General features: G+C 41.6%; 1 protein-coding gene across 3 annotated transcripts in view; it reads right to left on the bottom strand.

The window, feature by feature from the left end:
• Positions 1-14,177, bottom strand: part of LOC138950947 (homeotic protein spalt-major-like) — a 46,238-nt gene that overhangs the window by 13,189 nt on the left and 18,872 nt on the right. For 2 of the 3 annotated variants that reach the window (XM_070322662.1, XM_070322663.1), the window contains one exon: positions 4,593-5,624. In XM_070322662.1, the coding sequence (XP_070178763.1) occupies positions 4,593-5,498 (906 nt within the window). In that variant the 5' untranslated portion in view covers positions 5,499-5,624. The remainder of the gene's footprint in view (positions 1-4,592; positions 5,625-14,177) is intronic. The other variant, XM_070322664.1, reaches the window with a different exon arrangement.

Here is a 14,177-nt window from a genome sequence, read left to right as displayed (position 1 = left end):
TCAAACCCTGTCAGGATTTCCAAGTGTGTGGAAGAGTTGCGTCCCGCTTTTCTTGTACAAACAGGAAACACATGGTCGATGAGTTAAAACCACAATGGCAGCGAACATAAGAGACTCCGATGTGTAATGTCATGCAGTGTCTGCTTGATAGACCCCATTTCTGTCAAAATATTCACATCGGAGTTTACAATCTGTTGCGGCAATGATTGCTCATGCCAAGTGATAGTCGACAATGCCTTCTGCTGGAGGTCACGTTAGTTTCATTTGAGGTCGATGTCAAGGGAGTTTAGAAAACTGACACGCGCGCATAGCGATCACTGCAGGTCATAACCAGTGAAACGTGGCTCCGATGTGCAGATTTCTGACAGAAAAGGCATCATATCAAGTGGACACTTCATAATATAGACATCTCATCAGTTATTCGCTGCGATTGTGGTTTTAACTGGTCTGGTCGACCACGTGTTTCCTGTTTGAACAAGAAAAGTGGGGCACAACTATTCCACATTGACTGAAAATCCTGACAGTTATTTCTGAACATTGTCTATTCACAATAGGACTAACTGCAGTCACACCTTGTCAAGACACAATAAGGCTAACTGCAGTCACACCCTGTCAACACACAATAAGGCTAACTGCAGTCACACCCTGTCAACACACAATAAGGCTAACTGCGGTCACACCTTGTCAAGACACAATAAGGCTAACTGCAGTCACACCCTGTCAACACACAATAAGGCTAACTGCGGTCACACCCTGTCAATTAACAATAAGGCTAACTGCCGTCACACCCTGTCAATTCACAATAAAACCAACTGCAGTCAAACCCTGTCAACACACAATAAGGATAACTGCAGTCACACCCTGTCAACACACAAAAAGGCTAACTGCAGTCACACCCTGTCAACACACAATAAGGATAACTGCAGTCACACCCTGTCAACACACAATAAGGATAACTGCAGTCACACCCTGTCAACACACAATAAGACTTACTGCAGTCACACCCTGTCAACACACAATAAGGCTAACTGCAGTCACACTCTGTCAACACACAATAAGACTTACTGCAGTCACACCCTGTCAACACACAATAAGGCTAACCGCAGTCACACCCTGTCAACACACAATAAGGCTAACTACAGTCACACCCTGTCAACTCACAATAAGGCTTACTGCAGTCACATCCTGTCAACTCACAATAAGGCTAACTGCAGTCAGACCCTGTCAACTCATAATAAGGCTTACTGCAGTCACACCCTGTCAACACACAATAAGGCTAACTGCAGTCACACCCTGTCAACTCACAATAAGGCTAACTGCAGTCACACCCTGTCAACTCACAATAAAGCTAACTGCAGTTACACCCTGTCAACACACAATAAGGCTAACTGCAGTCACACCCTTTCAATTCACAATAAGGCTAACGGCAGTCACACCCTGTCAACTCACAATAAGGCTAACCGCAGTCACACCCTGTCAAGACACAATAAGGCTAACTACAGTCACACCCTGTTAACACACAATAAGGCTAACTGCAGTCACACCCTGTCAATTCACAATAAGGCTAACTGCAGTCACACCCTGTCAACACACAATAAGGCTAACTGCAGTCACACCCTGTCAACACACATTAAGGCTTACTGCAGTCACACCCTGTCAACTCACAATAAGGCTAACCGCAGTCACACCCTGTCAATTCACAATAAGGCTAACCGCAGTCACACCCTGTCAACACACAATAAGGCTAACTGCAGTCACACCCTGTCAACTCACAATAAGGCTAACTGCAGTCACACCCTGTCAATTCACAATAAGGCTAACTGCAGTCACACCCTGTCAACTCACAATAAGGATAACTGCAGTCACACCCTGTCAATTCACAATAAGGCTAACTGCAGTCACACCCTGTCAACTCACAATAAGGCTTACTGCAGTCACACCCTGTCAACTCACAATAAGGCTAACTGCAGTCACACCCTGTCCACACACAATAAGGCTAACTGCAGTCACACCCTGTCAATTCACAATAAGGCTAACCGCAGTCACACCCTGTCAACTCACAAGAAGGATAACTGCAGTCACACCCTGTCAACTCACAATAAGGCTAACTGCAGTCACACCCTGTCAACTCACAATAAGGCTTACTGCAGTCACACCCTGTCAACTCACAATAAGGCTAACTGCAGTCACACCCTGTCAATTCACAATAAGGCTAACCGCAGTCACACCCTGTCAACACACAATAAGGCTAACTGCAGTCACACCCTGTCAATTCACAATAAGGCTAACCGCAGTCACACCCTGTCAATTCACAATAAGGCTAACCGCAGTCACACCCTGTCAACTCACAAGAAGGATAACTGCAGTCACACCCTGTCAATTCACAATAAGGCTAACCGCAGTCACACCCTGTCAACACACAATAAGGCTAACTGCAGTCACACCCTGTCAACTCACAATAAGGATAACTGCAGTCACACCCTGTCAACTCACAATAAGGCTAACTGCAGTCACACCCTGTCAACACACAATAAGGCTAACTGCAGTCACACCCTGTCAACTCACAATAAGGCTAACTGCAGTCACACCCTGTCAACTCATAATAAGGATAACTGCAGTCACACCCTGTCAACTCACAAAAAGGCTAACTGCAGTCACACCCTTTTTTTGTATGGGTGTATAATGAACATTATACTTTTACCATTTTCTCTTTTGAAGCATAACATTATTGAGTACTTGTCATATCCGATTTTTAATAGACAGAAATTGTTTAACTTAAATAACGAAACTTATAGAATTGGCCATTCTGATGGCCTTGCCTTTTGTCACGTTTCATATATATGTATGTTTGAATAGGCTGAAGTAGGCCTACCTTGTGAAATTAACAAATGCTACGACATCTTTAAGTCTGACTTGTGACACAAATTTGTTTGATATCAACCTTAAACAACTGTAAGGTCAAAAATCAGCTCTATTCAACTTTCCATTTGACAGGGAAGTCATTGGTAGGAGAAAATCGCATGAAGCAATTCAAGTTATGTCTGAGAGTGTCTGATGTGTAGCAGTGAGAGCAGCTGGTGTTACCTAATCGGCACTCGTGAGCCGTCGCTCTTTTCTTGTGTTTCCTTGATCACACTATACACCAGACACACGTATCATTTCTCCTTATTTGCAAAAGTTGCCAAGTTGTGCCTTTTATGAATTTTCTTTTAATTTTTTAATTGGTACCTTATGTTCTTGTTAGGTGGATTTTGGGGTACCCTGATTTTGACGGTGGTCATACGACCCCTATAAAAGAACTCTTTGATCCAAAAAGTGTGTCAGATAGCAAAGACGAGGGCATTTAAGGGCGTAGAAATTTTGAAGAAAATGATTCGGGAATGAATGTTTTAGTTGAGGTGCAAATCAAGGATTGCACACATTTTTTGAATGAATGTTTTAGTTGGGGTACAAAAATGTGTGAAATCCTTTTTTTGCACACTTTAGTAATTCAAAACCTGGCCCTGTTGCATCATTTTGCTCACACAAATTATGAATGTTACTTAAACTAAATGTTGCTCATTTATGCTGAATTCATACAAACAGGAGAAATGATATTATTCAAAACAGTAAGTAAACTATTCTAAACCTTACACACTCAGGGGTGGTTGGATACAAAATCCTCAGAACAAAAACAGCACAGGATCAACCTCTAAGACCATTGAAATAAAAAAATGAATTCACTGTCATTTGTCAAGAACTAAGAATAGAGGCAGTAAGAATAAGATGACAACATCCAATATGCATTCTCCATTCAAATCACTCGCACACATACAGAAAGCAAGCATGCCAACAAGAGAAAACAAAACAGGTCCTTTATTAAAATGCAAGCCATTGTCTATGGATGCGCCTTTGGAGACCCTAAACCGTCAAAGCAGCCTAGGATGCAAGGTAGCAAAAGCGGAGGAAGACCTGCAAAGAAAAAAGATCGACAGCTATAGACGGAGTACTGAAATTCACTATTACGCACAGATTATTGAACCAAGACACTGCATATACTTCATCTTCATAATTCAGACCTGGGAACCCCTGCCTAGCACTTGGAGTATTTTCAAACAAACTTGGTGTATTTCCAGAAAAAAATTAGCGTACTCCACACAACATTTGAACATAAACGATTCTAGCATGCTTTACATGCGTCCGCTGCAATGTTAATCTAAAGTTTACCAATACGTTTAAAAAAAAAACTTCTTTCAATGTTTACCGACAAAAACTGTAATCATGTGTCGAAAAACTGGATGGGCTTCGGGAAGAAAAGTACTCTGGGGATTTTCTTGTTGTATTTATTTTCCACTGACCGTACTGATCGTATTCTAGACAATCGTGTGTAAAAAATACGGCAAAATCGTATGGGTTCCCAGGTCTGATAATCATTGTACCTGTCATACGAAATATTGAAAATAAACATTTCGATTTTCATTTTCAAGTGGCTGAAGTCAAACGTTAAGTGTATGAGCGTAGATGTGAGCTGTGACAGTGAATTGGCAGTATCCCTAAGGCAGAAGAGCAGAGATGGAGTGAATCGCAAGCATGCGCAACAAGGCCACACTCACCTGGGGATGAGACGCCATGTGGATACGCAGCGTCTTCCAACTGGTGAAAGTGGCGTAACAAATATAGCATCGCTGGTTGGCATCCGTTGTGTGTCGACGCTCGTGCATGCGAAAGGAGCCGGACTGCGCGAAGGTCCTACCACATACGCGACACACATAGGGCTTCTCCCCAGTGTGGACTCTCTCGTGAGTGCGCAGGGTGCCCACTTGAGTGAAGGCTTTGCCGCAGCGGCCACATTTGTATGGCCGTTCCCCGGTGTGAATGCGCTTGTGGGTGGATAGGCTGCTCTGGCTGCTGAAGACCTTGAAGCAGACCTTGCAGACCACGCTACCACCGGCTGAACTGCCGGCCTCCCCTCCCACCCTGATGGTCGAGAGTCTCTGCTGCGCTGAGGAGGAAAGCAAAGACGACATTGGCCTAAAAAAGAGATGTTTTACCTTGTGGGTCATATCCGATGGCGATGGGTGTTTGCGGGTCTGGTTGGCGTGCACGCGTTCGTGTTTCTTCCAGTTGGATGGGTCGCTAAAGCGCTTCCCACACACGGAGCAAGCGAACGGCTTTTCCCCTGTGTGGAGCCGTTCATGCGCCTTGATGTAGCCAGCCTGGGAGAAGGTCTTGCCGCAGTACCTACAGGCCAGCTTGCTGCCTGCTGATGATGAGTTGTTCCCGTTGCTCAAGCCAGTCCCACTCAAGCCCATCAGCCCCGGGTAGGGGGACCCGTGCACCCCGTTCTCTGTGGGATGCGTCTCTGGGCCTGACGTGGACAGATCCATGATGCCAGACATGCGACGAGGGCCTATAGGGGTGGGGGGCTTGGAACCGGGTGATGCGCTCCGGGGTGGACCGTCCCCCTTCTCGGACCCTCCGCCGCTGTAAGCCTCAGTCATCAGGTCGGCATCAGACATGCCAGTAGTGGCTGGTGCTGGTAGTAGAAGCGGTGGTGATGATAGTCGTTGTGAAGCTGGGAGGCAGGGAGATGGTTGCTGCACACTGCCACCTCCCTCAGCTGGCTGGCCTCATGTGCTGCCTCTCTGAAACAGTCAACACATCACACGTTGTAGACATCACTTCAGTCAATACACCATACATTGTACATATCACTGTATGTGCTGCCTCTCTGAAACAGTCAACACATCACACGTTGTAGACATCACTTCAGTCAATACACCATACATTGTACATATCACTGTATGTGCTGCCTCTCTGAAACAGTCAACACATCACATGTTGTACACATCACTTCAGTCAATACACCATACATTGTACATATCACTGTATGTGCTGCCTCTCTGAAACAGTCAACACATCACACGTTGTAGACATCACTTCAGTCAATACACCATACATTGTACATATCACTGTATGTGCTGCCTCTCTGAAACAGTCAACACATCACACGTTGTAGACATCACTTCAGTCAATACACCATACATTGTACATATCACTGTATGTGCTGCCTCTCTGAAACAGTCAACACATCACATATTGTACACATCACTTCAGTCAATACACCATACATTGTACATATCACTGTATGTGCTGCCTCTCTGAAACAGTCAACACATCACACGTTGTAGACATCACTTCAGTCAATACACCATACATTGTACATATCACTGTATGTGCTGCCTCTCTGAAACAGTCAACACATCACACGTTGTAGACATCACTTCAGTCAATACACCATACATTGTACATGGGGACTGGATGGCCGAGTGGTAACGCACTAATGCGCTCGGAAGCGAGAGGTTGCGAGTTCGACCCTGGGTCAGGGCGTTAGCAATTTTCTCCCCCCTTTCCTAACCTAGGTGGTGGGTTCAAGTGGTAGTCTTTCGGATGAGACGAAAAACCGAGGTCCCTTCGTGTACACTACATTGGGGTGTGCACGTTAAAGATCCCACGATTGACAAAAGGGTCTTTCCTGGCAAAATTGTATAGGCATAGATAAAAATGTCCACCAAAATACCCGTGTGACTTGGAATAATAGGCCGTGAAAAGTAGGATATGCGCCGAAATGGCTGCGATCTGCTGGCCGATGTGAATGCGTGATGTATTGTGTAAAAAAATTCCATCTCACACGGCATAAATAAATCCCTGCGCCTTGAATATGTGCGCGATATAAATTGAATAATTTTTTTATTTTAAATAAAAACATAAATCCCTGCGCTTAGAACTGTACCCACGGAATACGCGCGATATAAGCCTCATAATGATTGATTGATTGATATCACTGTATGTGCTGCCTCTCTGAAACAGTCAACACATCACACGTTGTACACATCACTTCAGTCAATACACCATAGTATTGTACATATCACTGTATGTGCTGCCTCTCCAAAACTCATGAAACATCACACAATGTGTACACTGATCACTGCAAGTGATGCCTCTCTGAAACACGACACATTTAGCAATTACCACTTCATGTGAAAATCATAAACCATCACACATTGTACACATCGCTGTTGGTGATGCCTCTCTGAAACACCACACATTTAGCAATTACCACTTCATGTGAAAATCATAAACCATCACACATTGTACACATCGCTGTTGGTGATGCCACTCTGAAACACCACACATTTAGCAATTACCACTTCATGTGAAAATCCTAAACCATCACACATTGTACACATCGCTGTTGGTGATGCCTCTCTGAAACTCCACACATTTTGCGTTTCACTTCATGTGAAAATGATAAACCATCACATTGTACATATCGCTGTCTAAAAGGTGTTGCCTCTCTAAAACACACATGAAACAACAGACATTGAACACATTACTCCATGTGCTGCCTCTCTGAAACATTCAACATACACTGAAATGTACTGAAATCATACATAACCCTACATATGTGTGAGATACCACTCATGACATAATATCGTTCACCATAGTTCATGTGAATGAAGTCATGTAAAACTAGTCTGGCAGAGACCTGTTTTTTCACGGCGAATGATGCCGGAGTCACCGAGACAAATGTCATCAGGGAAACACTTTTGCCCTTGATGTTTCCCCTGAAATAAATTTTAGAACAAACACGTTACGAAATACTTTCCAGAGTGACGTTACTTTGCTTTGACGTCAAAGATTGCACGAGGCATTGTAAGAGATCGAGGTTCCATTAGAAGCGTCTTCAATTTGTACGTGTCGACTCAGGGATGTTTTGAGCTGAAGGCATGTAAGTACAGTATGTAGGATAAACAGAATACTACATGGCTTGCTGTGTCGTACCAGATTTACACTCGTTGCTTTTTCAAATATTGAAAAGCTCACTTTCGCTCGCAGTTCAATATTTAAACAAGAAGGGCAAAGCCCATACGACTCACATGCTTGACCTTCTGCTTTACACATTTTTCCTACCAAAATACATGTGACCTTGACCCAAGGTCATCCAAGGTCATGCAACACAAAGCTGTTAATTCAAGACATAGGAAGTACAATGGTGCTTATTGGCTCTTTCTACCATGAGATATGGTCACTTTTAGTGGTTCACTACCTTATTTTGGTCACATTTCATAAGGGTCAAAGTGACCTTGACCTTGATCATATGTGACCAAATGTGTCTCATGATGAAAGCATAACATGTGCCCCACATAATTTTTAAGTTTGAAACAGTTATCTTCCATAGTTCAGGGTCAAGGTCACTTCAAAATATGTATACAATCCAACTTTGAAGAGCTCCTGTGACCTTGACCTTGAAGCAAGGTAAACCAAACTGGTATCAAAAGATGGGGCTTACTTTGCCCTATATATCATATATAGGTGAGGTATTCAATCTCAAAAACTTCAGAGAAAATGGGGAAAATGTGAAAAATAGCTGTTTTTTAGACAACATTTATGGCCCCTGCGACCTTGATCTTGAAGCAAGGTCAAGATGCAATGTATGTTTTTTGGGGCCTTGTCATCATACACCATCTTGCTAAATTTGGTACTGATAGACTGAATAGTGTCCAAGAAATATTCAACGTTAAAGTTTTCCGGCCGGCCGGCCGGCCGGCCGGCCGGCCGGCCGGACGGACGACTCGGGTGAGTACATAGACTCACTTTTGCTTCGCATGTGAGTCAAAAAGCAACTCGTGTAAATCTGGTACGACTGACACAGCAAGCCATGTAGTATTCTCTATTTCTAACACTATGTCTCAAAATTGTCTAATGCAAAAAGGGCATCACCAAGAGCTTTAATGACAAAACAAAAAACATTCTTTTACCAAAAAATGTTTAAAAACGCTGGCCCGGTAGTGGCACACTAGCAAACCCCTTGATACACAGCACTTCCGACAGATGACAAAGCCAGAATGCTGATCTTTTGCCAGACAGAAAGCAAACTCCTTATCTAATCAGACAAGTACTTTCTTCTATCTATAACCTCTGACAAGGTTTTCTAGCTTGTCACACTATGTCTGTTTAGGATATGAACAATCTTCAGTTGAATGCAATGTAACTTTCTGAGAACTGATGCGGGAATTATAAGCGATGTACTGTGAGACTGAATGCACTTATTGGCATACAACTTGGAGGGGTAATGGCAACTGATCCTGCCAATAGGCAGTCCTATATAATAACAGTGCCAAGAGATGCTTGTGTATAACCTCTACAGGTAGAAGGAACTGATTTGACCACTCACTGACCATTTTTCCTTAGCAATAAGGATAATCTTGACACAACAAACCTGGACAATGCAGGCCACAGGGCAAGCATGGACTAGTATTAGTATACCTGCACAAACACCCACACCATAAAGAACAAATGCTTGGTCCTTTGAGTTTGACCTCAAAACTAAATATGTTTGAATAAGCATCATTCAGCTTTTTCCTCGGAGGTGGCTGTTGCACTGTTTTTTCTGCAAAGCTGAAAGAGATTACAAATCTTGAAAAAAGGTCCTGTTTGTTTTAATTTTATGGAAAATTCTCAAAAGGTCTGCATGTTCAACAACACTTAAATGGGCACAAAACACTACTGTGAACCAGAGGATGAAACGTGAAATAAGCATCAACCAGACTCTTGCCATGTTTGAAGTAAAGCTATAAATCCAGGCGCCGGGTAGCTCAATTGGTAGTTAGCACTCAGCTAGGACTTGTGATCATAGGGTCACGGGTTTGAATCGATTCAGCCCGGGACGGGCACAGGTCAACTTTATGTGCAGACTCAGGGACATTTTTCATGTCCCACCCTCGTGTCACCACAGTGGCATGTAAAAGACCTCGTACATTCTGCCCATAAGTGCAGATGGCTGATTACACTTAATCATACACACACCTGGTTTTATCATTCCGTCTCTTTTTACATTTAGTCAAGTTTTGTCTGCGTGTATGTGTGGAGCAATTCAGAGAAAACTACTTGACTGCAGATCTTCATGAAACTAATGTAAACCCCTTCTCACAATCTGGGTTTAACAGGGTTGAACTCGTCCGTCACAACTCGTAAAAGAAACAGTTGTTGTAATTTTGAAGTTTATTCTCTTCTTCTAAAACTAGATTGACATTAACTTTCACTTTACTAGACTAAACAAAAAATGACTAAAAGGAAAATATAGAAATAAGGAAAGAAAGGAAAAGGACTAAAGAAAAAAGAAAAGAATTAGGAAAAGAAAAGAACTCTAGCCAGCATGTGCATCCTGAAATCAACAAACATTCAAATGCAATCAATTACACGGCTAGAAAACATAACCAACATCATTCAAAACGAACATCAGAACAAATATCTTATTTTGACAACACACTTTGATTAACAGTCATCGGATCAAAACACTGCCCACTGGTTAACAACATTTTATCAGAACATCGCCCAAATGAACTAGAACCACAAGCGAACTCACTGCCAATCTTACAGTTTGGAGTATACGCTATCTTCTGTTAATATGCTTATGGATTAGACTTCATTAATTGGCTCCAAAACATAAGGAACACAAGTCTAAATCAATTCCAATTCGCACACAATGGAACGTAATTGTCCATCAGAATGAGACACAACTTATCCGAAAAAGGATTAAAGTCTCATAGAGCCCAAAGACTCATTTACTCATATATCTGTTAGTTCTTTCATAAATCACTAACTTTCCGAGTACATCGTTCAATGGCATTTTTTCTGATCTCAAGTTTACAACCATGACAACCAATATGATCCTCGTATTAATCTTTCATTCAGTTACATATTACACACTACATATTTCTCACAAAAGGACAAACACTTTCCGCCGCATCATTACATAGTTTTTCCTGCCTTTCTCCACGAAGAAAGATAACGCATTACTTTGTTCTTCTAACAATAAAAACTATAATTCTTAACTATACTTAGCTACTGACAGACCGACTCAAAACAAAGCAAAGATTGGTCATACTTAATCCACATTCCAATAGCAGAACCATAATATCTAGCGTCACGAATTGCAGATCAAGTATAAGAATTACATCATGCTTTTACATAATAACAATAGGGAAATATCCGCTGTTTCATACATCATACACTTATAAGCGCATAACGATAAAAAGTAACAAAATGAAATAATCCACAACATACCTTAGTCAGGAAGCACAGAGCAAAATAAAACACGTCTTTCTTTGACGGTGGATTCAGTGAAAGTGAGGTCTTTCTCACGGTTCTTCATGCCTGGAACTTTTCTTAACTATTTACTGTAATTAACAATGACTGCGCGCGATAACCGCGGCGGCCTGGAACTCTGGTGACACGGCGTTGTTTGGAAAATTTAGTAGCTGTGGACAGGCTTAGGGTAAGAGACGCGCCAGACATTAAATTAGCTAACTGATAACATTCCTGTGGGGGACACACGTGCACATAGTATAGTGACTAACATTAATACAGCCTATAAGGACGAACACTACAGTAAACACTACGGTGGTTACACTAACATGAGAGTTCCTTCAAATGATATCCCCAGGCATTTTTGTCTTAATTTTTTCGATAAATGTCTTTGATGACGTTATAATATTATCCTCCTTTTTTTTTTAAAGTTGAGGCAGCACTGTCACACCCTCATTTTTCCATCCAATTGATTGACATTTTTGTGAAGCAAGCTTCGACGAAGCTCACACTATGGGATTGCATTTCAGCGTTTTAACAATGAATTGATGGGTTTGGTCATTACAAATCTGAACATTCTAATCAAAACTTTAACATTTTAGTAATAGATCCAAAATTTACTTCATCTTATTCTTTATCATTTCCTGATTCCAAAAACTTACAGATATGTTATGTTTGAATTAAAAACATACTCAGAAAGTTTTGTAAAAAAAAAAAGAGAAAAGCGCACTTCACTCTACTGCGCTATACTCGCTTGTCACTTTCTGCATGCTTTTTTCATGAGAGTGGCAGAGCTTTCTTGACTCATGGCCTCAGGGTATCAACAAAGCTAAAATGTCTTGGCCGAGTTCGACGGGTTGACTAAATGTAGTAATTTCGCTTTAGGCGACTTTTTGTGAAAGTTAAGGTGGCACTGTTACAGCCTAATTTTTCGATCAAATTGATTGAAATGTTGGTCAAGCAATCTTCGATGAAGCCCGGACTTTGGGATTGCATCTCAGCTTGGAAGCTAACAAATTAATTAATGAGTTTGGTCATTAAAAATCTGAAAGTTGTAATAAAAATTAAGTAGAAGTGCAATGCCTTTGGCATAGCTGTCGACCGCCAAAACATTGTGATGTCGTCTACTTGCGCGAGCCTTGGATGGCATTTGATAAAAAAAATCAAAGAGGTGGTCGACACCAACCTTATTAAAGTTAGTATGTTCTCAATATTTTGTGAACTTCCATCCCCAACTATAGCCACAGTTTTGTAACAAAGAATGCTTCTTTATCATGTAATATAGCTATTCTGATGAACACGTGGGGGAATTCGGGGGCTGTGATTGGATGGTCTCTTCCGATCATCAAAGCATAATGCGGCGGAAGTCGGCCATTTTACTCAATATCCAAAAGCATATTGTCGATAACAAAGACGCATGGTTCCGGTTTCTTCCACGTGTATAAAGTACACGCATACCTCGCCAGGTTTGTTTCTGTGACTAGTCGACAGACGATGCCATTTGCTTTGTGTGTGTTTTTGTTGTTGCTTACTGTACATGACATACATTACGTGTAAAATCCAGTTCTTTAACAGGCAACAAACCTTGCAAATTTCCAGAAGCTGCAATCTGAAGCGACCTATCTCTGATTCTAGCAGACGATCTCTCCAATGTTTAACACAAAATCAGCAAACTCTCCTGTCACATAGAACGTCCATTGTATAGTGCAATGTTGAAATGAAGTTACCGGTCTGAAACATTTAGTCGTTTCTTCTGAGACAATCTTTGTTCTCTTATCATCTACAGATTTACCGCAGTCTTCACCACGCGAATTCCCAACAGAAGTCAGACTTTCGAACATACAATATACGTAGGCAAGCATAATACGTCATGACGTCATATGATTCCTAGCATATTGACGTAATGCTAAACATCCGGTTATCTCGAGTTTTCTCCGTAATACATGTCCGTGGGTTTTTCAATGTTCGGTTATTTCCGTGGCTTCATGCGGAAAGGGAACCGTCGTCTGCAATCAGCGACATGGACCATTCTGGTACTTGTTGCTGACAAAAACATGATTTTAACACAGAATTTAATGTCAGAATAGCTATATAAACGCTATTGTGTTTTCATCGTAGCAATAGGGTCCGATATTTAGAATCGAACAAGTATAATGCGACTCGTCTTCGACTCGTCGGCATTATACTTGTCTCGTCTAAATATCGGGCCCTATTGCTATGCTGAAAACACAATAGCTGGTATTATCGGTATGAACATGCCTCATGGAGTAGAAGTCAGTATAGGGTTCATGAGATACCTTCCAGCCTAGCTGGTATAAAAATGTTACAAATCAACCCAAAAATGATTTCATCTTCTTCTTTGTCATTTCTTGATTCCAAAACAAATAGATATGCTATGTTTGTATTTAAAATAAGCTCAGAAAGTTGCAAAGAATACAGAAAAGCGCGCTTTCCTGTTAAGCAAAAGTATACTGGCTTGTCAATTTCTGTACGTTTTTTACATAAAAGTATTAGCGATTTCCTTGCCGCAGGGTATTGACGAAGCTATATTGTCTTGGTGAAAAAATGCAGCGAGTTCAATTTCATTCTGTGAGTACGACAGATTGACTAAATGTAGTAATGTTGCTTTACGCGACTTGTTTATTTTTGGTTTGCTTCTGGATTGCTTTAGCTTTTTGTTTTGTTTTGCATTCTTTGTTACTTCTTAACATAAGGCAAGAATTAGATCGTTGTGTTTGTCAAAGTGAATGTGGATCTCTTTTATAATTTTAACATTGTGTTTCACCAGCAGTCAGTTTTCTTTAGATTCTGAGATTTCTGATTAAAGGTGCCTGCATGGTCAAATCATTATTGCAAACACAACCCATTGAACTGACTCTCCCGATTACCTCTAGCTCTAGACAAGGCCAAAAGCTGGAAAATGTTTGCTTGATCAGTGACATGTATCATACAAAGTACTTCTTTACTGCACATCAGGCAGATGTTTTGGTTTGCGATGAGGCTGTTTATATTAACACAGTAATGCAGCTATAGGGCTAGAAAGGCCA

The sequence above is a fragment of the Littorina saxatilis genome, linkage group LG16, assembly GCF_037325665.1.
Source record: "Littorina saxatilis isolate snail1 linkage group LG16, US_GU_Lsax_2.0, whole genome shotgun sequence".
NCBI classification, from domain to species: domain Eukaryota; kingdom Metazoa; phylum Mollusca; class Gastropoda; order Littorinimorpha; family Littorinidae; genus Littorina; species Littorina saxatilis.
This window is presented reverse-complemented; position numbering and strand designations above follow the sequence as displayed.